Genomic DNA, 24,324 nt, shown 5'->3' with positions numbered 1-24,324 from the left:
GATTTCGCAACAATAATAAAGTTTATGAAATTGTAATCAATGAATAAAATCCACATTTTCATAGAAAAATAACATCTTTGATTAAACTTGTTTGGTTTCCTTTGGTCTCCTGAGGCTTGAGATCAACCATGATAACTTCCCCCTTGTAGTTAATAATTCTATGGCTTAAACATGTAGCCATGAGCTGTAGAGTTGATTGGCCTTGTCTGAAGAGCAGAGCAAAGCTATGCCATTGTTGAGGCTAATCCTTTTGGTTCTGCTATTGGGAACAGGAGACTCATTGTTTCTACTGCACATCTAACAAAGAGCGGCAAGCTCTGCTCCAGGTTTGATGTAAAAACACTGTCAGAGGGAAGTGTAAAAAAGAAAAAGAGAAGTAGGGACTCCCTTTCAACCACCTCAACAGATGAACACCCTCTCCACCTCAGTGAAGGACCATTTTCCTATACGCAATGACTGGACCGGGATCCATTGTACCCAACAGAACAAAGGTGAGCGTGCCACTGATTTCCGTGAGCATGTGGAAAATCTTCCAGTTAGGTCTCAAGCCAGACAACGTCATATACGACAATCTACTCAAGAATGCTTTCATTGGAAGACTCTGCCCGGAGCTCTGAACCGCAGCAGTTCAAACCTGCATTGGATGGGAAGGCGCAGACCTAAAAACTGTCTGGGAGCACATTATTCATGCAGAAAGGAATCAGACTGACTTCCAACAAAAGCAGGGTGAGAAACTGCAACAAGCACAGTTGATGTTTTACCACCAATTATGCCCTCCAGGCACCTTAGTGACCTCTTCTGGATAGCAATAGAAAAAAACAATTGGTGGCAGCGAGGATGGTCAGATACATTTAAAATGCACCACACCTGAAGACATTGAACCTATCATCACATATACACAATACACGAAGCCAGTGGTGTAGTGCAGGGTGTTTGCAGGTGTACGGCATGTAACCACTTCTAAATCCCCTCTGATGCGCATCATTCAGTAGTATGCTGCAAGCCAATTTTTTTTTCCCGGGATGGCAAAGGCCCTACTCTGCCTCTGACTGGCTCATACTCGTTGCCTTTGCTGGTTAGGGTTGGTTAGGGTTAGAGTAAGAATCAGGGTAAGCCAATTAGAAGCAGAGAAGGGCGGGTCATGCCTTCGCTTTGCCATCCTAGGAAAGAAAATATTGCCCGTGGCCTTCCCTTTCCTAGTTGGTTTACCGCACAAACGTAACGTAACGTATATTTACGCAACATAAATATAGCTTCTTTTGGAATGCAGATGTCAACCATGGTGAGCACTTTTTAATAGCAGAACCTCGTAAATTATGTTAATAACATATGTCAGGGCTCCAGTCATAGTCAGTCTCATGCCAGTGCTGCCTGCCACACCTCCAATTAAAGTCATCTGTTAGTAATCTTTAGTAGATCTTTAGATCTGTAGATGCAGTGCCATTGTTCAATATGTTATTTCTTGCTTTGACATTGCTGTAATGAGATGACTCTATAATAGTTTGAGAAAAGGCTATTTATAACTCACCGTGTTTGCAGATCCTATGAGGTAAAATTGACTTTCATTTTGAGGAGAACCATTTCTTGAAATTTCTGGGCTTAAAAGTAGACTCAATCTTTGCCTCCCTAAAATTGGTTTGTGAACATGTATTGTGAATTGTCAAATTCAGTTTTGAAATATTTTATTTTGAAAGTGTTATTCTCAAGGTTTGTTAAAAAAATATAAAAAAATAATCTTTGACATATATCTCTGATATATTCAAGATGAGGCAAACATGGACTTTCAATGTTTGCCTCATCTTGAATATATCTTATATTTGTGCATAAGGCCTGGATCGGACCAATAATATTTGCTAACTGCCCCTTGACAAATAATGTTTTTATTGTTTTTATAATGGTGGCACACTCTGGCCTACACTATGTTGCAAATCAGCTAACCCTAATCTTAACGAGTCATTGAAGGTGTTCTAGTGCCTTTCCAGAGAACCCTTAAAGCCGAGACCTGGTGTGGTTGCTAGGTATAATCCTTCATTCTGTATTAAAATGACATCACTAACCCTAGGCACATACCATGTATACACTATGCAAACAGATTCCTTCTACTCTTTGGACATGTTTGATCAGTCAGCTAGGGATACCCTTTTCTCCATCCTCCCTCCCAACAGACACCCCAAATGTCTTGCATTACACAGCAAATCTCTCACCAGACTGCAGAGATACCTCATATGAAAGCCAGTGGTGGGTGCAGGAGGAAGATGAAAGCATAAAAATGAATTCTCACCCCCTATGGACCAGTACTTATTATTATTATTATTATTATTATTATTATTATTATTTTTCCTTTGCACACACCACTCGCTTCTTCACATTTGCGAAATTGGTCTGGCAATGCCAGGCTATAATATTGTAACAGTCAAAAAGGACTTACAGCTCACTGTAGAATCTTACAGGCTGTATTCAGCAAAAGAAATCTAAAAACCCACTGTACCTTTACCAGCTAAAGTGTTGCTGGAGAACAAAACAGAGCTAAAAGGTGAGTGAATATTGGACTTATTCATCAGGAAGAGACAAACATGATTCCAAATTAATGATTCAATCTGTGTCTGCTTGATGTGAAAATAAGCTAACAAATGTAAATGCTTAGCCGCATCAGCTGTATAAGTTGAAAATGTTGTGTTTACAGCTTGTTGCACTGTCCCCAAGTGGTCCCAAAAATACAACAAAAGTCAGTTAACACATTTTCATTAAGACTGCACTGTGGGGCATTCCAGTGAGCTTCTAATGAGTCTAATTTCAGCTTCTCAACTTAAGATCACCTTCATTCTGCATTATTTTTCAATATATAATTATTAATTGAAAAATAAATTGTGCCTCCATGAATTTAAAATATTAATGTAAAACAGGGAAACCTTTTGTACAGCACAATAAATGTTCTTATCTGTTGACATATACTGTTAAGATATTTAAAATAGACTAAGACCCTAAACAATTTTTCTGTTTGGGCACCTCCCTCCTCTCGAGCCACCTTGTAGGTCCACAGAGATAAAACATCGTTATTCTATTATTATTTTTCATGTTGCTCCAAAATGTATAAATATCAGTGTAAGCTTTTGATTTACATTAAGGTGTGATGCCACCCAGTGGATTGGCACTCTTAAATAGTATGACATCCACACAGAGGTGGCCAGAGCAGGGTTGGGCACTCTTACAGCTGTTGTTGGTGGCGTCTGTCTCTCAGGCTGAAGAGCCGCTGTGCAGGCGGAGAGGAGATCCTGAGAACCCCCAGCTATCTAAGGATGGAGATATTGTGTTGGGGGGAATCTTCTCTTTCCACAGCAGCTGGAAAGACAGACATGATACCTACATGGAGAAACCACTGCCACTGCAATGCGCCAGGTACCATACAAATCTATTAAGATTTAAAATATATAAGAGAAAGTGAAAAAAGATACAAAACATGTACAAAAAAATATCTGCATTAATATCAATACTATCAAATGATTTAATTTACTATTCTATTGTTTCTATTTCAAGGCCAAATTGTTTGCAATTCCGACTACTTATAACTGTCCTCATCAAGTTTAAATTTCAGAGGGTTCCAGTTTGCTCAGGCTATGCTCTTTGCCATAGAAGAGATTAATAACAGCACAGACCTACTGCCTGGCATCTCTCTGGGCTATAAGATCTATGATGCATGTGGCTCCATTGCCAGAGGTGTGAGGGTTGCACTGGCGTTGGCTAATGGTAATGAAAGGGTGTCTGCAACCTCCACGGCACCATGTCCCAGACCTGCCCAAGTGCAGGCCATTATGGGAGAGACCTCTTCCTCTCCTTGCATGGCTATAGCTACTGTCATCGGACCCTTTCATATCCCACTGGTGGGTAAGATTGGTAAAAATGAAATTATATTCCTGAAAAATAATTATTATTCTATAATTCTTCTGGTCATTGTAAAAGGGGTTTTAAAAGAATTGTAGTATGCTGTGCAAATGTTTTGTATTTTCCATCTTTATCTCAGGACATCATTCCTTTTTTTCTTTTAGATCAGCCACTTTGCTACTTGTGCTTGTCTCAGTGATAAAACCAAGTACCCATCCTTCCTCAGAACAATTCCCAGTGACTACTACCAGAGCAGAGCCCTGGCCCAGTTGGTCAGGCACTTTGATTGGACTTGGGTTGGAGCGATTAGAACAAATGATGATTACGGGAACAATGGCATGGCCACATTCACAGAAACTGCAAAGATTCTGGGCATCTGTTTGGAGTACTCTGTATCCTTCTTTAGAACAGATCCACCAGAAAAGATACAAAAGATAGTTGACATTATCAAGGCTTCCACTTCCAAGGTGATTGTCACTTTCCTCTCCCACATGGACATAGATATGCTAATACATGAGTTGTCTCGCCACAACTTGACGGGGTACCAGTGGGTAGGCACTGAGGGCTGGATCTTTGATTCTCAAACTGCAGCCATGGATAGACATCACATTCTGGATGGTGCCATAGGCCTGTCCATCCCCAAAGCACATGTCAGTGGCTTGAAAGAGTTCATGTTGGATGTGAAGCTGCTCTATTCATCTAATAATGAAATGTTTACTGTGTTTTGGGAGACATTATTTAGTTGTAAGTTCAAGCAGTCAAAGTCATCAGCAAGGAATCAGAGAGAATGTACTGGACATGAAGATCTGACTGGATTGCAAAACAGCTTCACTGATATGTCGCTCATGCCTATCTTTAACAATGTCTATAAAGGAGTGTATGCTGTGGCCCACGCACTTCATAACATTCTCAGCTGTAATAAAACATGTAACAACAAGGTGCAGCTAGATCCATTTATGGTGAGTTGAACACCAAAGATTTAAATTATAGTTTTTACATATGATATCAAAGTTAACAAATCAATGTTAACAAAGACAATAGTTTACATTTTGAAAAATAAATTGTTGCAGTCTGTCTATCATGCTGTTGAGACAATAGGCCGACAAAATGTTTGTCAAATAATGATTTACATCTTCTTAGATTTTACAACACATAAGAAAGATTCAGTTCAAAACAAAGGAAGGAGATGAGGTCTACTTTAATGAGAATGGAGACCCAGCAGCAAAGTATGAAATTATAAACTGGCAGCCAACAGAAAATGGAATTGTGGACTTTGTCACAGTCGGTCTTCATGATGCATCTTTACCTGCAGACAAACAGCTGCATCTGCAAAATAAGTCTTTAATTTGGGCGCAGAACTCACAACAGGTAAGATACCATGTGGTCACTTTAGTTGTTAAAGATAGTCTATTTGCATTGCTATAATAGTAGATGTTGTTAGTTATTATAGCTGCCCATACATTTTTCTCATGGTCATGTTGTTTATGCAGGTGCCTGTGTCAGTTTGCAGTGCGAAGTGTCCCCCAGGAACTCACAAGGTTCTGCAGAAAGGAAAGCCTATCTGCTGCTATGACTGCTTAAGATGTGCAGAGGGAGAAATAAGCAATATCACAGGTGTAGTAACATTTTATAAGACAAAAGTCTAAAAGTTGTCATGTTCACGGTCACTAATTAACAAAGCATGGGGGGAGTACTTGCAGGGATTATATAGTAAGTGTTTTGTAAACCAAAAATCTCTATCATTACATCGAAAATCAATGCCTCAAATATTTTAAACATATACTGATACATAAGTCTGAAATCAACTACAAAAATGTATGTGCAGTCTTGGAAATGAATATAAAGGCTTTATAGAAAAATTAGAAAATCCCATGGAAGATTGGAGTAGCCTATGTTGTTTTCAGGCCATTTATTCTCAGATTTCTTGGGTCACATCCATAGGAGGAGAAGTGAGGGCTTGTGGCATGCATTTTCAGAAGCAGTGTATTATTTAGTACAACCACTATGAGTCATAAAGTCAGAAATCCAGTCCCTCTCCCCAGCAACGTTTTCCAGCTCCTTGTGGTACATCCCAAGACGTTCCCAAACCAGATGAGATATCTACCAAAGGGTCTCCTACCAGTTGGACGTGCCCTAAGATGGAAACTAATTTTGGCTGCTTGTGTCCATGATCGTATTCTTTCAGTCACAACTCAAAGTTCATGACCATAAGCGAGGGGCAGAATGTAGATTGACATCGAAAGCTTTGCCTTCCTCCTCAGCTCCCTCTTCACCACACCCTCTGGTCCCCTGATGTGTATTATTTGATACTAAACATAAAAGGAATCTTTTCATAAAATGATATACAGTACAAAGTTGTCACGTATGCAGTGTTCCAGGTGGATAACTAGCAGATGTTGGGGCTCCATACTGATAAGACTCATTATAGTTTGGGAGTCTCCCTTGGAATGTGGGAGTTATACGATAGAGGTCTCTTGTCCTTGACCCCTAGACTGCTGTCCAAATAACTCGTATCAGCGGAGTCTCCTTCCATCATCAAGTCATCGCCTACATCTGGGGAATGAAGAAGAAATTGACGACACCCCCTTTTTAAAAATGGGAACCACCACTCCGGTCTGCCATTCCGCATGGACTGTGCCTGACCTCCACACAGCACTGAAGAGCCGTGTCAACCAAGACAGCCCAACAATGTCCAGAGCCTTCAGGATCTCAGGGCGAATTTCATCCACACCCAGTACCTTGCTGAGGAGGGGCTTCTTAACTACCTCAGAGTCCTCTGCCAGGGATATGGGTGAGGCTTCCCCCAATTCTTCAAACTCTGCCTCCTCCATAGAGGATGTGTTTGTCGGATTCAAAGTTCCTCAAAGTGCTCTCTCCACCGCTCTACTCCTTTCCTCCCCTGCTGAACACAGCCTGAGCCAAGCCCTGCTTTCCCCTCCTAAGTTTGCCAGAACGTCCTTGAGGCAAACCAAAATTCTTTCTCCATGGCCTCCCTGAACTCCTCTCACACCCAGGTTTTTGCTTCTGTGACCACTGAAGCCTCAGCCCTTCTGGCCTCCCGGTACCTGTCCGCTGCTTCAGGACACCCCTAGGTCAACGAAGATCTTTAACCGAGTTAAAGATCTTGCAGACAGCAGTCTCAGCCAGATGTTCCCAGTTCACCCACACTATATGTTTTTGGTTTACCAGGTCAGCAGCCTCCCCCACCATCTGTCAACTGATCACCACTGATCAGTTGATAGCTCTGATTCTCTCTTCAGCTGAGTGTTACAAGTAATTAAGAAATAAAACAAAACAACAATCAATGAATAATACCTCTTATATACTGTATCTTGTACCAAATCTTTGATCAGGATATTGTGTAGCTGTCAAAAGGTTGTCCATTTATTATCTGTTTATCACAATATCACCATCTTATCTTGTAGTGTCTGTCTTGTAGACACAGAAAAGATTCAATATAAAGACAACAAAAGACAAATGTACTGTCAAGTCTAACTCCTGCTTTAATGTCATTTTTCAGATTCTATCACCTGTGTGCGATGCCCCCCTGAGTTCTGGTCAAATGAGAGAAGAGATGCCTGTGTAAAGAAGGAGGCAGAGTTTCTATCATATGAAGAGATTATGGGAGCACTGCTCACTGCAGCCTCTCTATTTGGAACATGCATGACTGCTTTTGTGGCTTTAATTTTCTTCAGATACAGGCAGACTCCTATTGTCAGAGCCAACAACTCTGAGCTGAGCTTCCTGCTGCTCTTCTCTTTGACTCTGTGTTTCCTGTGTTCTCTGACCTTCATTGGTCCGCCCTCTGAGTGGTCCTGCATGCTGCGACACACAGCATTCGGCATCACCTTTGTCCTCTGTATTTCTTGTGTTCTGGGGAAAACAATAGTGGTGTTAATGGCCTTCAGGGCCACACTTCCAGGTAGTAATGTGATGAAATGGTTTGGGCCTGTACACCAGAAACTCAGTGTTGTGGGTTTCACACTTATCCAAGTTGTCATATGTATCCTCTGGTTAACAATTTCTCCTCCTTTTCCGTTTAAGAATTTTAAGGAGTTCAAGGACAAAATCATTTTAGAGTGCGCTCTGGGCTCAGCTTTAGGCTTTTGGGCTGTACTTGGGTACATAGGACTTCTGGCCATGTTATGTTTTATTCTTGCTTTTCTGGCTCGGAAACTGCCTGATAATTTCAATGAAGCCAAATTTATCACCTTTAGCATGTTGATATTCTGCGCAGTATGGATCACTTTTATCCCAGCGTATGTCAGCTCTCCTGGGAAGTTCAGTGTTGCTGTGGAGATTTTTGCTATTCTGGCTTCAAGTTTTGGACTGCTCATTTGTATTTTTATTCCAAAATGTTATATTATCTTACTGAAACCAGAGAAGAATACAAAGAAGAATATGATGGGGAAGGGGGCACCAAAATCATTTTAAAAATTTTAAATGGTGGCTAAGGCACTCTAGCGCCATTACATTTTCACGTAATAATTTGTTAATTAGACTGTCAAGTATACATCTTTATTGAAGATTTGCTTTATTCTATTGTAGTAGTTTTTTTCACTGTGATCATTTCATTTAAGACATAGCATATTAAGATAAGAGCATTTAATACAATGTAATATATCAACCAATACATATACAATTAAGTACAAATAAATGTACAAGCCCAATAGGTTTTAAGTTGCGATCAAAGAACAAAATCCACATTTTCACAGATAAAAACATATTTGACTCAACTCGTTTGGTGTCCTTTGGTCTACTGAGTATTGAGTTCAACCCCTTGTTGTTGAACATATATAAAGCCCAGGCATGAGCTGCAGAGCTGATTGGCCTGGCCTGAAGAGCAGAGTAGAGCTATGCCATTGTTGAGGCTGCTCCTCTTGGTTCTGCTATTGGGGAGGGGAGACTCTGTGTGCCGACTGCAAAGCTCAGCAGAACCACCTGAACTGGCCCAAGATGGTGACCTTTTTATTGGAGGCATTTTTTCATTTCGCACAGGGCAGGACTATGTCACTGACACATTTGAGGCAATTCCAGAAGTACGAAAATGCAATAAGTATGTATTGAGTGCCTATATATTTTGAATGGTTTATTTGTATTTTGTACTGTACTTGAGACATTGACATAAAGATATATTATTTAATTCTATCTTTCACCACCACAGCTTCAATTTTAGAGAATTCAAATTTGCTCAAGCAGCAATATTTGCTATAAATGAGATCAACAAAAATCCCGATATGCTCCCTAATATTAAACTTGGCTACAAGATCTATGATAGCTGTGGAACAATGGACATACTGAGAGCTGCACTGGCACTGACCAGTGGACTAAAGGAAGAAGTCAGTGACCACAATTGCACTAAAAGTGAGATGGTGCAAGCTATCTTGGGACATTCAGGATCAAGACCAACTATTGCATTTGCACAAGTTGTTGGAAGGTTTCAGATACCTGTGGTAAGTCGAAGAAGAAAGGTTATTTAAGTTAGTATGAAGTGTGATTTCCATTGTGTTAAGTGTGCTGTTGGAAATATGTACAGTTGATTACGATGTTCTGCAATACTACTGGCATGAATCTATAGAGTGATAATGCAAGAATGTTAGATATTTGCTCTTTCACTGCCTCTAAGATCTTTGTATCTTTCACTGCAGATCAGCCATTTTGCCACCTGTGCCTGTCTGAGCAACAGGAAAGAGTATCCCACTTTCTTCAGAACTATTCCCAGTGACTACTACCAGAGCAGAGCCCTGGCAAAGCTGGTCAAGAACTTTGGTTGGACCTGGATTGGGGCTCTAGCTGTGGATAATGAATATGGCCTCAGTGGCATGGATGCATTTATCCAAGCTGCACAAGAACATGGAGTGTGCATTGAATATTATGAAACGTTTTCATCGTCAGATCCACCTGATAGCCTGCAGAGGATAATAGAGATAATTAAGCATGCCACGTCCAAAGTGATTATGGCTTTTATGTCCCACAGAGAAATTAAGTTGCTGGCAAAAGTGTTGAACAAACAGAACATTACAGGATTGCAGTGGGTTGGCAGTGACGCCTGGATCACAGATCACTCTCTGACTGACAGTGAGGGACACAGCCTCCTGATGGGCTCACTAGGCTTCAGTGTCAGCAAAGCTAAAATCTTGGGCCTGGAGGGGCACCTGAGGCAGCTCCAGCCTTCACAGTTTCCTGACAGTCAGTTTGTCAGAGATTTCTGGGAAGATGTGTTTGACTGTACTCTGAATGACACTGCAAACATACAAAGAAAGCCATGCAGCGGCTTTGAGAGCTTGCAAAATGTTGACTCAAAATTTACTGATGTGACTGAGCTGAGATTCACAAATAATGTATACAAGTCAGTTTATGCAGTGGGTCATGCTCTTGATAACCTGATTAAATGTGAGGGGGGTAAAGGCCCCTTTTCAAATGGAAGCTGTGCTGATAGAAATCACATTCAACCATGGCAGGTGAGGAACTGCCAGTTAAGTGTGACAGACTGATAACAGCAAGAATCATTGAATGTAATTTAATCCCAGCATAATTTCTTTACTAGGTCTTGCACTATCTCAACTCTGTGAATTTCACCACTGAGGAAAAGGAAAGAGTTTATTTTGACAATAACGGAGACTCACCGGCAAGATATGAACTTGTTAATTTACAAATGACAAAGAAAGGAACCATGGAAGGAGTAACCATTGGCATTTATGATGCTTCTCTTCCAGAGAGTCATCGGTTTATCATGAATAACATCCCAGTTGTCTGGGGAATTGGGCTGACTGAGGTAAAGCAGAAATTTTTCTAAAACCCTTGATGTGGATGTTGTGTTTTACATTGTTGATGTGTATTTAACTGTTCATATTGTATGGATGGCCTACACATTGTGTTTATGAACTGTGTTAATGTTTGTAGCAGGTGCCTGTGTCAGTCTGTAGTGAGAGCTGTCTCCCAGGAACTCGCAAGGTCCTCCAGAAAGAAAAGCCAGTCTGCTGTTATGATTGCATACCATGTCCAGCAGGTGAAATCAGTAATTTAACAGGTGAATAAACAATTTCATTTGCTGTTTAAAACACAGAAATGAGAAAAAATATAGAAAATAAGAAATACAGTTTTATAAGTGTTAATCTCTGATACCATAACATCGATTTAACTCTTAACTTTAACTTAAACATTTCTCTGTATTCTTTTTTGTTTTGCAGATTCAATACACTGTATAAAATGTCCGTCGGTGTACTGGTCCAACGAGCAGAGAGACGCCTGCATCCCCAAAGCAATAGAATTCTTGACATATGATGAAATCCTGGGAACACTGTTAGCCTTATTTTCCCTGCTGGGAGTTTTTCTAACTATGATAACAACGTTAGTCTTCTACTGCCACAGAGAAACCCCACTAGTACGAGCCAACAACTCTGAGCTGAGCTTCCTGCTGCTCTTCTCATTGACTCTGTGTTTCCTGTGTTCTCTGACCTTCATCGGCCGGCCCTCTGAGTGGTCCTGCATGCTGCGACACACAGCATTCGGCATCACATTTGTCCTCTGTATCTCTTGTGTTCTGGGGAAAACTATAGTGGTGTTAATGGCCTTCAGGGCCACACTTCCAGGTAGTAATATGATGAAATGGTTTGGGCCTGCACAGCAGAGGCTCAGTGTTCTGACTTTCACTCTCATACAGGTTGTGATTTGCATACTTTGGCTGACAATCAGTCCTCCTTTTCCCTACAAAAACATGAACTACTATAAAGAGAAGGTTATACTAGAGTGCAATCTTGGCTCAGCTGTAGGGTTCTGGGCTGTGTTAGGGTATATAGGACTCCTTGCTTTTCTATGTTATGTACTTGCTTTTTTGGCACGGAAGTTACCTGATAATTTTAATGAAGCTAAGTTCATCACTTTCAGCATGCTGATATTCTGTGCAGTCTGGATCACCTTTATCCCAGCGTATGTCAGCTCTCCTGGGAAGTTCACTGTAGCTGTCGAAATATTTGCTATTCTGGCCTCCAGTTATGGGTTACTTTCCTGCATTTTTCTGCCAAAATGTTATATCATTTTGTTTAGGCCTGAGCAGAACACTAGGAAACACATAATGGGAAAGACATAATGCTATACATTATTAACCATTGTCCAAATCATTTGTAATACATATGAATTTGTTTCAGTGAATAAATATTTAATTATATTAAAGTCTTTTTTTGTGTTGGTTTTTACACATTACACAAAAAATGTGCACTGTGCAGAACATGTTGGGGTAATAGCCTCATGGTATGGGAACGTGGACTAGATACAAGGTAGCCAGCGGAGTGCAGGATTTACCATAATCTAATACCATTTATATGTAGTTTTACTTCTCAAAAAAACACTAAATGACCACCCCTAGTTCAGAACAAATGTATATGATGAATTGTGTAACAACTGTGTAAGTGAGAAACTGTATGATAGCACTTCTATGGTTCTGACTAAAACATCAGGCCTGCAACCCAGAATTCCCCTGACATTTATAAAAAATAAATTTGACACTGGCGCTGAGTTTCAAATATACAATGATGCAATACAACAGAAATAAACGTTACACATTTGCATACACAAAAACAACTCCGAAGAAAAACAGTGGATGATAAATACGTCCCCATCTGTTGTGAGCATGACTTCATTACCCAGTGGGAAAAGTGCAGCAGAGCCCCAAAACGCAGACACAAGAGAATAAACATTGCAGATTGCTTCATCCTTTTACACAACAACATGAACAACAGGTGGCATGTTGCCTCAAGCAGAAAAAATAAGGTCTATATTAATTAACACCTTTGTCACAACATGTAAATGTTACATCTTACATCAATTAAGGGTTTTGTTTATCTCTCTCTTCCTTCCTTGTTTTTTTCTTTTTTTCCTTTAGCTCCAACCTCAAGTCTGCTGTACTGTGCCATTGTTTGCCCTATCAGCCATCTAAATTAAATGTTGTGTTTTACACCATTTGGCACAATATAATAAAATTATAAGTAGCTATTGATCATGTTCCTGATTTCTCATTTTGATTACTCACTAGAGAACCCTGGGAGGCCATAAATCTCCTGTCCAATGTCCCTCAATTTGCGTCAACATCCAGCTGCTGTCCGCAAGTCCTTTGGCTCCAAACATGCAATATTATGACTTATTAATCTAAAATTTCAGGAAGACAAATCATAGCCCCAACAAATGCATTACAGCATATGTCCTCTTCATTCTGATTGTGCAGGTACAGTATGCCAGGTAGGAGGCATAAGGAACCCCCTCAACCACTGAAATGCTATTTTCATCTGTTTTAAATTCAAATTGGATTTTTCCATCATCACTAACAACAAAATAACTTTGAATGATAAGTGAAAGGTCCAGTCCCCTTCACCCACACATCACAATTACGCCATGCTATACTTGATTTAATGGTTACAGTTACTATTTTTTGTGAACAAGTTGACTGACAGCAGCAGTGCAACCAAACAGTGATGATAATGAAACTAAATGAATCATCAGTTGATTTTAGATTATTTTAGCTTTGCCCCTCTCTAGTCGATCAGCTGCCTTTATCTCTTTTATAGAGCATACAACACTGTTTGGCTACAAAGCAATGAACATGTGGTGTCACATTTGTTAGGTTGTTTAATTTCATAGTTTTTGGTATGCAGTGAAAAAGTGGTCAACTAATCAGTCAGTGTTGTCTGTATTTCTAAATTACATCTTTGACCACAAGAAATGTTTTAGCCGATACATACTGTATAATAAAGGTATACTGATTAATTATGAAACACTGATAGAGAGCGTACCCTCAAAAGACTGAACATTCTACTAAATTTATAATTTTATGATTTAATTTTATTCGAAAATGTCAAACAAACATCTAATCTGCATCTCGATCTGGGTTTGCATCAAAATGCAAACACTGATAGACAATCATGGAGAACAGTACATGTATGATTTCTTTTTTCATTTCAATAATTTTAATTTGAGACCAATTTTAGTAAAATTCAATTTAAAAAATGCTCTTTCACAATATAAAGAAATCTTAAAAAAAAAATCCAGAATCTGTAACCTGCTTCCAGTTTTTCTTTGACTCATGGCCTAACTGCCAACGTTGAGGTATCCAGCTAAGTAACAAACAGATAAACAAATAAATGGGACAGAAAATGGGACCTCTTTGTCAAAGGAAAAAGAAATAGACTTAAAAAACATATGGATCTCACCTTAATAGATTTCAATTAAACTTTTGTAAATCTCTGTTGAGGTATGTTATATGCACATCACTCATATATTTTGATTGATTGAGACATGGGACAGTTATGAATAAAAAAGAAAAAGAAGAAAATAGATGAGAAACCCATCCCCATTCTGTACAGTCTTGTTTTTCAGCAATGAAATTAATTCACCAGCAACAATGTATGGCTTTGACAATAATTCAATGAATATACTGTATTTCACCTCTTTTAATTAGCAGGACAGAACCTAATTATATACTGCTCAATCGAGATCATCCTTAATATGTATGAAATATTTAGTAGTTTTTAATCATGGCAAAGGTTTTTTGCACCAACCAAGTTGTTAATTGTTTGACTTCTGCTGGTTCATCGAGATGATGACATCATGGCGACAGCATCATGTGACTGAGATTCACTGAATAATTGTGTTTAAAGCTGAAGAAACTGACATGGCGTGTCCATAAAAAGCCCCACAGAAACTGCTCAGTATCATACTTCAAAACAAACAAATAAGACAAATTAAGAACATAATGTTTTGTGAGTGTGCCTATTGCAAATTATTTGATTGTTGGGCACCACACCTACTTTTTCTCTTTCCCTGGGGGCACCTAACTCATTTGCTTTACACCCTAAAGCAGTAGGCCCTGAGCATGGACATGAGCTAGGTTGAAAAGGCCTTGGCAGGGTATAAAGAGCACCACGAGAGGCAGAGTTAAAGAGGCCAGCCTGCAGAGTGAAGCAATGCCACAGTTGAAGCTGGTCCTCCTGGTTCTTCTGATCAGGGGCGGGACACCTGTGTGTCGGCTGCAGGGGAGGGCGCAACCACCTGAGCTGACTAAGGCAGGAGACCTTATCTTAGGTGGCATTTTCACCTTTCGGACTGGGTACAGAGGCAGCGTGCCCACCTTTCAAAACTTACCAGATCCTCCAATGTGCCTGGAGTAAGTATGTGTTTTTGGTTTTGATCTATTATGTGCTTTTCTTGTTTAATACACTTTTCTGCAAATTAAATATTCTTTTTCTTCTAGCATCAATGTGAGAGAATTCAAATTTGCCCAGACCATGATCTTTGCAATTGAGGAAATAAATCAAAATCCTGCTATTCTCCCCAACCACACACTGGGCTACAAGATATACAATTCTTGTGGAATGACAAACATTATGAAGTCTGCTATAGATTTAGCCAATGGGCAGAGGGAGATCATTGATGAGAGGAACTGTACAAAGGCTGACACTGTACAGGCCGTGCTAGGACACTCTGGCTCCGCACCTACGGTGGGATTTGCTCAGATTATAGGAAGGTTCCAGATACCAGTGGTAAATGTTTTACTTTTATTCAGCGTGTACTTAAACAATTTTGAAAGAGCCCATATAAAAGCATTTTTTCAAATCCCTGTCATTTGAGTTATAGTGATCTTGGATATGTGTAATTTTGGATTTCAAAAAGTTGAATATTAACTTGATTAATACTATAGATCCTTTCTTATTCTGTTGTCTATGAGAGAAGTGTAATGAACAAATGTCTATTTCTCTAAATTTCCTTTACACAGCTCAGCCACTTTGCAACCTGTGCATGTCTCAGCAACAGGGAGGAGTTTCCATCCTTCTTCCGCACTATTCCCAGTGACCTCCACCAGAGCAGAGCCCTGGCAAAGCTGGTCAAGCACTTCGGCTGGACCTGGGTAGGGGCAATAAGTAACAAAAATAACTATGGGATCAACGGGATCGGCACATTTATACAAGCTGCACAAGAAGAGGGGGTGTGCATAGAGTATTACCAGGCATTTGAGCAAACAGGTCCTCTTCATGAGTTAACAAAAGTAGTTGAAACTGTGAAGCTCTCCACCTCTAAAGTCATTGTGGCCTTCATGTCCCACAGAGAGGTTAATGTGCTGGCGACTGAGTTGTACAAACAGAACATTACAGGACTGCAGTGGGTTGGCAGTGATGCCTGGATCACAGATCACTCTCTGACTGACAGTGAGGGACACAGCATTCTGGTGGGCTCACTGGGCTTCGTCGTCAGCAAAGCCAAAATCCTGGGCCTGGAGGAGCACCTGAGGCAGCTCCACCCCTCACAGTTTCCTGGCAGCCAGTTTGTAAGAGATTTCTGGGAAGATGCGTTTGACTGTACTCTGAATGACTCTGCAAACACACAAAGAAAGCCATGCAGCAGCTTCGAGAGCTTGCAGAATGTAGAATCATATTTTACAGATGTTTCTGAGCTGAGATTCACTAATAATGTATACAAGTCGGTTTATGCAGCGGCTCATGCTCTCCACAACCTGGTCACATGTGAGGAGGGGAAGGGCCCCTTCCACAATGGGAGCTGTGCTGATACTGAACACATTCAACCATGGCAGGTGAGGAAGAACAAAAAGAGTTTGTTGATCTTTTTAAATCATTTGTTAATTTGTTTATATCCCATAAAGGATGTAATTTGATACTACACAAGATTACAAAGAAAAAAGAACCTGCTGTGTTTAAGTCTCTCCTCTTCTCTACAGGTGCTACATTATTTACAGAATATCAACTTCACAACAAGTCAGGGGGAAAGAGTAACTTTTGACCAGAATGGAGATTCACCTGCCAGATATGAACTCATAAATTTACAACATGTAACCCCAGAGACCATGCATGTTGCCACAGTTGGTGTTTTTGATGCCACTCTGCCCCGTGAGAATCAATTTATAATGAATGGCATGAAGATAGAGTGGGGAGGAGGAATTCATAAGGTACATATTCATATTGTTTTGTTCTTACATGTCTGGGTTGTCAGTCACATTGTCATACTGCACAATATTTCATAATCCACTAGGACAAAAAGAGCAGCAAAAGACGCATTATACTTCATTTCATGTGTTTGAATGAACCTCAAATGACATGTGAACACCAATAAAATTAAAAAAGTGAACACCGTAGGTCACATACAACTCCTCCACATATTCATGCACCAGGTGCCTGTGTCAGTGTGCAGTGAAAGCTGCCCCCCAGGAAAACGCAAAGTCCTGCAGAAAAGAAAACCTGTTTGCTGTTATGACTGTATATCGTGTGCAGAAGGAGAAATCAGCAACATTACAGGTTTGATTCAGAAAAAACTTAAATTTTAAATGTGAAATAAACAGTATCTAGAATTTGCTTATCCCTCTCCCTGATTAGCATATGAGCTAATCAATGATTTTGTCTCTTTCAAAAACAGACTCTATGGAGTGCTTCCAATGCCCCATTGATTATTGGTCGAATACCAGAGGAGACACATGCATCTTGAAGGAAATTGAATTTCTGTCTTATGCAGAGATCATGGGGATCATTTTAACATTCTTTTGTGTGATGGGAGCGATTTTGACAATGATGATAGCATTCCTGTTCTTTCACTTCAAGGAAACTCCTATTGTCAGAGCCAACAACTCGGAGCTGAGCTTCCTGCTGCTCTTCTCCTTGACTCTGTGTTTCCTATGCTCTCTGACCTTCATCGGCCGGCCCTCTGAGTGGTCCTGCATGCTGCGACACACAGCATTCGGCATCACCTTTGTCCTCTGTATCTCTTGTGTTCTGGGGAAAACAATAGTGGTGTTAATGGCCTTCAGGGCCACACTTCCAGGAAGTAATGTGATGAAATGGTTTGGGCCTGCACAGCAGAGGCTCAGTGTTCTGGCTTTCACTCTCATACAGGTTTTGATTTGCATACTTTGGCTGACAATCAGCCCTCCTTTTCCCTACAAAAATATGAACTACTATAAAGAGAAGGTTATTCTTGAGTGTGCTTTGGGATCGCCTGCGTGGTTCTGGGCTGTGATAGGATACATAGGACTCCTTGCTGTTCTATGTTTTATACTCGCTTTTCTGGCTCGAAAGCTGCCTGATAATTTTAATGAAGCTAAATTCATCACTTTCAGCATGTTGATATTTTGTGCAGTCTGGATCACTTTTATCCCAGCTTATGTCAGCTCTCCTGGGAAGTTTACTGTAGCTGTGGAGATATTTGCCATTCTGGCCTCCAGTTACGGACTTCTTTTCTGCATTTTTATCCCCAAATGTTACGTTATTTTACTGAAGCCAGAACAAAATACCAAAAAGAATATAATGGGTAAAACAAAGGATATTCATTGTTAATTTTACAGTGCTGTCATTCCTTTCTTTTTAATTTTCTTCTCAGTGTCTATTAAAAATAAATCAGGTTTTTTTCCCCCATCATGTACCATTCCTCCTGAAATACTTCTATCCTAATATTAAAGATGTTGTAAGTAATATTGTATGTAATAATTAATAATTAATCAATAATTGATCTCAATTTGCATTGCATAATTATTTGATTATCCCCACTCATCGGCATACATTTCTTATTTCTATTTCACGCCAGTGCACATGTACAGTTCTTACATGTATATTATAAGAACTCCTGAACAGTTTCCCTCTATAGTAAATTATTTATAAATATATATGATATAATAAATTTAATGATATAGATGGTATGATGACATGATATAGAAATATACATTGTTGTCAAGGTTATGGACAATCTACAGTTGTAGTTCATTTTCTTCCACAAATATGAAAAGACATAAAAACATGATTCAGAAATGATTCAGACGTCACGTCGGCATGGCATCAATTTTGTCATCTGCCTATGTCCTCAAGGGTGCAGGAGTTTCTGGCAGATCAATGTGAACCCAAAATATATTGTTGCATGGACCAAATGACTGCACAGCACTGCATGTGGGAACATACCTATGCAAACATATAGTGTAACATAAGCACTTGTGCATGTCTGCGTCTGCCTCAACACCTCTATTGCATATCTGGCACCTGAAATTATATGATAAGCAAACATTTGGTGTAATTAATGACATTAATGAATAATTTTGTGTCGTGTACTGCTGGGTGTGGACAGAACATGCATTAGATGGTGGTGTAAGTAGGTTTTTTAGGGAGGGATTATGCTTCAATAATCAATTTTTACTCATGTAGCCTGTGGAATTAGATGCCACACCGGTGAAAAATCATATATTAACACCCAGCGGGCAGAAACTGGAAATGTTTTCAGTAATTCATCTGCTCCCACTTTGTTTAACATGACATAAGCTATGGCCTCTCCAAACAGCTAGCTAGCTACTCGGCTTTGTGGTAGCGACAGACTGAACGCAGTAGAATCTGCACACAGTTCAGTCCATTCCTTCTTCTTGTAGAAATAATTTCTCACCAATGAACAATCCTTTTTCGGTTTGTCCTCTTCATACATGTAATCACTTCCAGATAGTTGACCAATTAACCTGAGTTACAGCAGTTTCATGAATTGTGACATATATGCTTGGTTAATAATGTATTTTGTGACATATTCTAAATGGCTTACAGGACAAATAAACGCATGATTTCTTTGAATTGTATTCAGGGATGCGCACTTAATCAAACACATACACTTACTATTTAGTGCTTGTTTATACAATCAGCTGTAAAAATTAAAAGCCTTAACCAAATTGGTCTCAGTAAACACTCTAAACCTGTATGATTGATCGCTATTGGGAAACAGGGCTTATGTGTATTCTTGTCAGATCTATTCTTCATGCCTGAAATCCTTTAGGTCTTCCGGAAAAAAAAATATTTGCATGTACCTCTGAGGATGACCCAGTAAGTTGCCTCCTACACCTGAGTAGCATAGAGGAAGCTATAAAAAACGTCCTTCCAAGAATCCTGACTGTGCCAAAGGCGAGGCTTTGCGATGACAACAGTCACATTTGTCTTCTTAACACTGTTCACTTGGATGGTGTCATCTGGCACATGGCTCAGACTGGAGCTCTGTCAGTATGGGCATGATGAAGAGACAAAGGGCTTCAGCTCAAGTGCATCATATAAAAACACTGTTATTCACGAAAAAACAAAACTGACACTGACATGTGAGAGGTGAGTAAATTGTTGGTAAATTACAGTGTTTTCTGTTTTCTTAATTTCCTTCACCTGTATCTTGCTCACTAACTTGCTTTTTTTTGTCAAGGACCTGGATACCCCAGTGTGGTTTCCCACAGATTCATCAGCAATTAGCTTGTAATTTCATGATTTCCTCAGCGGGGAACCAGCCAGAATTATGGGAGCCTAAACACCATATTGAGAGACCCCTCAGAAAGACAATTAGAAAATCTCTAGAGGAGCTTTTATGAGTCAATTACAATTTGAAGTCAACCTATTGTAATTATATACAAAGTGACAGTCTCACAACTGGGTTTGAAATTTGAAAATTGCTTTTCATGTTGCCATTTCTCAATGCATTTTAAATGCCGGTTTGGCTTATGTGTGGCAGCAGATAATGAGCAGTTGGGAGACTAATGCAATGTATGCCAGTTGTTGAGGTTTATGGATATGTGATAATTTGCTACATAATGTGAACTGATGTTTTTCTCACCTGTTTAGATCTCCTGAAATGAGTGTTGCTTTCGAGAGGATTTTCACACAGGACAGGTTAAAAAAAGACTGTGCCCTCTTTCCTGATGTGACTTTGAACTGCATTAATAGCTGTGTGAACCTTTTGCAAAGAGCGAAGCAGATTGTGAATGGAGAGAAGCAAAACAGGCATGTCTGCAAGTGTGAATTTCAGCCGTTGTTGGTTCTACTTACAATGGAGGTGAGCGCCAGAGTTAGATGTTAACAGGAATCATATTCATCATATCGCATGTGAAATCAAATCTGATTTTGAATTTAGAACAGTGCTCTCAACCATTAAAATGTATTTCTGTTCATGCCAATTTATTATGAAATTTATCTGTTTGTAATTTTCCTTCATACAGATAAAGACTGATTATCACATCACACATTTGAATTACAGAAGTATCTGTCCTTCATCTGTCCTCCTGATATCTGTGGCTCACTGCTCCCACAACATTACACTTGTTCAAGTGGACCACTGGAAAACAATGGATTGTGTCTACATATGTAAGGAATGCAACCTTGAGGTCAAAGTCCTGCAATGCTTTTTGTACAGAGAACTTGGACCTACATTTCCAGAATTCCTTATTTTCATCGTGTCTGAGAGCCAAGTGAGCTCGATGTCCTCAGAAGAATCACAGAAGGCTTATGTCAGGATCTGCCATGTGAAGGTTTGCATGTACACCTACAGCATTTCTGTGCTCTGCCTCAGTCTCTCAAGAGTAGTGTGTTTCACAGTACCAACAGTGCTCATCCCTGCTGGAGTAGCTGTAACAAATATAAAGGGTACATTAGACCTTGAAACTAGAAGTATCTCAACCATGTCAGCTATTTATTGGTTGTAATTAAGCTTACAAAAGCAGGTAATATATTTCACATATTATTGTCAGAGATGGATGTTGTGAGCAATCTGCTGAGATGAGAGGAATGTTAAAAGGTCATGCCAAAGGTTTGCACAGAAGGTGTGGGCATTATGGATAAATCACAGTATATACAATTTTATATTTCTATTGTAGAAATATATTGTGATATAGTAATTTGTTGGAAATTCAAATGAAAAAACGTCTATTGATATGGATACAGACATCTATTTTATTGGCTAATTGAATTAATTTATATGCAGTAATGTAAATATTGTATTCTGTAGCAGTGACCACAGTAAAAATGGTATATGGTATGGTATAAATAACAACTGTATTTGCATGAATGTGTGATGTGTGTGCAGTAACTAATTTTCATATCTTATCAGCAGATACCATCAAAGTTCTATGCACCACACTATCCAAAAGAATCATTTCTAACGGAGGCAGGTAATATAAAAAAACAAACAAACAAAGATGCCATTAATTTCTGGAAAAGCATGCTTCAATTTCCTTAAAGAGTTACATAACAATCTAAATCTTTTTTTCCACAGTTGGCATTAAATGTACTGTTTACACAGGCAGGGTGGAGAGTGTGCGGCCTACAGGAACCAGCAGATGGATTGCAAGATTTGTTCTGGCATCTGTGTTACTGCTTGGAATCTACATGACAAAAACAAAAATATCACCAGGCAGAGTCAGTCCTGCTCATGACAGTAACTCCACAATGGTGATGCTTTTTACAGTGACATTAAACTGTTTTTCACCATCAGTTATTAATCATCAGCCCTCTGAGTGGTCCCGGATAGCTGTCGGGGTTTCTTTTGTCGTCTGCCTCTCTTGTGCTCTGGGGAGAACTGTACATGTGTCAATTGCCTGCAGGGCTGCTCATACTGTCATGAAACTGTTTTGTACCACACAGCAGCAATTTAGGACTCTTCCTGTCACTGTGTTGTTTATCTGGTTGACTTTCAGCCCTTCTTTTCCAAATAAGAATGTAAAACACTGGTTTGAACACATACTTGTCGAGGGTAGTTTAGGATCAGCACTAAGATCCTGGCCTGTGTTTGGGCAGATAGAGCTACTGGTCACTTTGTACTGTGTGTTTGTCTCACTTCCCAGTTTACTACAATCCATCCTGACTAAACTGAACTTCTTGAGTGTCCTCTTAAATGTGCAACTGGTAACTTGTCTACAGAATTCAAGGGTACCAATAAAGTATGTACTGGTTATTAAGATCCACAGGTTAATTTAAAAAAAATATATCCTTAAACCTGCCATATTGTATCGACATTTCAATATGACGTAAAAATCCTGATACAAAAATCTAAAATGTAATCTATAATGATATGTGTTTTCCTTCATTCTCACCCTATAAGCATGCAGCTTTACCAACCCAGTTTCTTCAACAGGAGCATTTTAGCTTGAATAATATTTATTTTGGTGGTCTCAATCAAACGGTTGCATGCCCAAAAAAGAGAGGGAAAAAAATTAAGCAAAAAAAATCATGTCATGTACAAATGAAGTGTACCAGTCCCATTAACATTCTCAAGAGCTAAGGTGATGGTGCTCACTTTTTAACATATTTTGTTTAAATCTTACACAAGACAAGCAGACACTCTACAGTGATTGAAGTCCAAGACAGTTGAATGTAGTGTATTAGAATGTATTAAAAGTGTATTAAAGATTTTTAAAACTGAAATGTCTCCTGAGTGCTCATTTATAGTTGTAGTATACACACACACACACACACACACACACACACACATATATATAGTTTAAGGATAGTTATTATGGCATAGTAATGTAAAACTTCACAGTTTCCTGTTTTCAAGTTGATCAGGTAACTTTTGCAATGTAATTAAATCCAAAACAGCGATCTTTGTGACGCTCATAATGACATTCAGAGATGTGTTGATTCAATTCAACTAATTGATAGTTGTTAGTTGTTTTTAGTTACTTTGTCAACAATGAACGTGTTGATTGAGACGTCAACAGCAAATAAGCACAATAATTACAATATAGTGGATCTGAATAAAGAGGTTAAAGGGTTGTCATAGATTAACTTTAGTTGCTTATAAAATGTATTGTTTATGGGAAGTCATGTATTATTAGTTGTAGAATTCTTATTAAAGTGCCACATCCGACTCATCAATTCAATTCAGTTCAAACAATCTCTTACAAGTCTCTGACAATTAACAAACACTGATCTGCATCAATCTTGTTTGATGCCTTTTTATCAGCACATCATAGCAATGAAATTGAGATTATCTACAACATTGAAAGTGAAGTGTGGCACTTAATATGTAATAACGAGAGTCTTTAAAAACCTATTGGACTATATATGTTGTAAAACACAAAGTTTTGAATTAAGTTTCAAGAGCTATTTTAATTGACCAATAGATCTTGTGACTTAAATGACTTAAAAAAATATTTAATGCAATGACGGCAAGAGATGTAAGAAGACAGGTATGAGTTTGGAAGATTCGCACACTAAATTAAAGTGTGTATAATCTGTTGATCAAAGGGTTGGTGATTCAATTTCCTCGTCTCCACATTTATTGAAGTGTCCGTGAACAAGACACTGAACCCCACTGGCTCCCGATGGTTAAGCCAGCTCCTTGCATGGTATCTTGCTGCCATTGCTGTTTGAGTGTGTGTGTGTGAATGAGAGGCACTTTGGATGAAGCTGTATATAAATGCAGCCCTGTCTATTTTTTAATCAAATAATGATGCATGAGTGAAATTACACTAAATATATTATTTTACCTCAATTTAAACATGAACTAAGCACATGTATTGTCGGACAAATTGAGATAATATTATTATATATATTATGAAAAAGAGATCGGAAAATGGAGAACATATGTTGACTCTGCACATTCAGGTAATCAAAGGCATGATTATATGGCAGAGCTTGACATCTCATACAGAACTCATCATGCTGGTTATATCAT

General features: G+C 39.2%; 2 protein-coding genes and 1 pseudogene across 2 annotated transcripts; all 3 read left to right on the top strand.

Moving 5' to 3' along the window:
• The first annotated feature begins 3,086 nt into the window (after positions 1 to 3,086).
• On the top strand, positions 3,087 to 8,313 carry LOC139284885 (extracellular calcium-sensing receptor-like; annotated as a pseudogene).
• Positions 8,314 to 8,735: 422 nt separating this feature from the next.
• On the top strand, positions 8,736 to 11,968 carry LOC139284855 (extracellular calcium-sensing receptor-like). The gene is made up of 6 exons (XM_070905196.1): positions 8,736 to 8,935; positions 9,044 to 9,332; positions 9,528 to 10,340; positions 10,427 to 10,654; positions 10,783 to 10,909; positions 11,070 to 11,968. The coding sequence occupies exons 1-6, from the start codon at positions 8,736 to 8,738 to the stop codon at positions 11,966 to 11,968; spliced, it is 2,556 nt and encodes an 851-aa protein (XP_070761297.1).
• A 2,866-nt stretch (positions 11,969 to 14,834) lies between these two features.
• On the top strand, positions 14,835 to 18,206 carry LOC139285447 (extracellular calcium-sensing receptor-like). Its single transcript, XM_070906012.1, has 6 exons — positions 14,835 to 15,034; positions 15,122 to 15,410; positions 15,644 to 16,456; positions 16,601 to 16,828; positions 17,051 to 17,174; positions 17,293 to 18,206. The coding sequence occupies exons 1-6, from the start codon at positions 14,835 to 14,837 to the stop codon at positions 18,204 to 18,206; spliced, it is 2,568 nt and encodes an 855-aa protein (XP_070762113.1).
• Positions 18,207 to 24,324: the final 6,118 nt, after the last annotated feature.

This window comes from Enoplosus armatus, chromosome 5 (assembly GCF_043641665.1).
Source record: "Enoplosus armatus isolate fEnoArm2 chromosome 5, fEnoArm2.hap1, whole genome shotgun sequence".
Lineage (NCBI taxonomy): Eukaryota > Metazoa > Chordata > Actinopteri > Centrarchiformes > Enoplosidae > Enoplosus > Enoplosus armatus.
This window is presented reverse-complemented; position numbering and strand designations above follow the sequence as displayed.

What these genes read in the sequence shown, in the direction of transcription:
- LOC139284855 (XM_070905196.1), top strand. Translation starts at nt 8,736, where the DNA reads ATGCCATTGTTGAGGCTGCTCCTCTTGGTTCTGCTATTGGGGAGGGGA. An exon ending in ATCACATTCAACCATGGCAG is followed by an intron (nt 10,341 to 10,426) that starts GTGAGGAACTGC and finishes TTTCTTTACTAG; the next exon opens with GTCTTGCACTATCTCAACTC. An exon ending in GGGGAATTGGGCTGACTGAG is followed by an intron (nt 10,655 to 10,782) that starts GTAAAGCAGAAA and finishes TAATGTTTGTAG; the next exon opens with CAGGTGCCTGTGTCAGTCTG.
- LOC139285447 (XM_070906012.1), top strand. Translation starts at nt 14,835, where the DNA reads ATGCCACAGTTGAAGCTGGTCCTCCTGGTTCTTCTGATCAGGGGCGGG. An exon ending in GAAGGTTCCAGATACCAGTG is followed by an intron (nt 15,411 to 15,643) that starts GTAAATGTTTTA and finishes TCCTTTACACAG; the next exon opens with CTCAGCCACTTTGCAACCTG. An exon ending in GGGGAGGAGGAATTCATAAG is followed by an intron (nt 16,829 to 17,050) that starts GTACATATTCAT and finishes TTCATGCACCAG; the next exon opens with GTGCCTGTGTCAGTGTGCAG.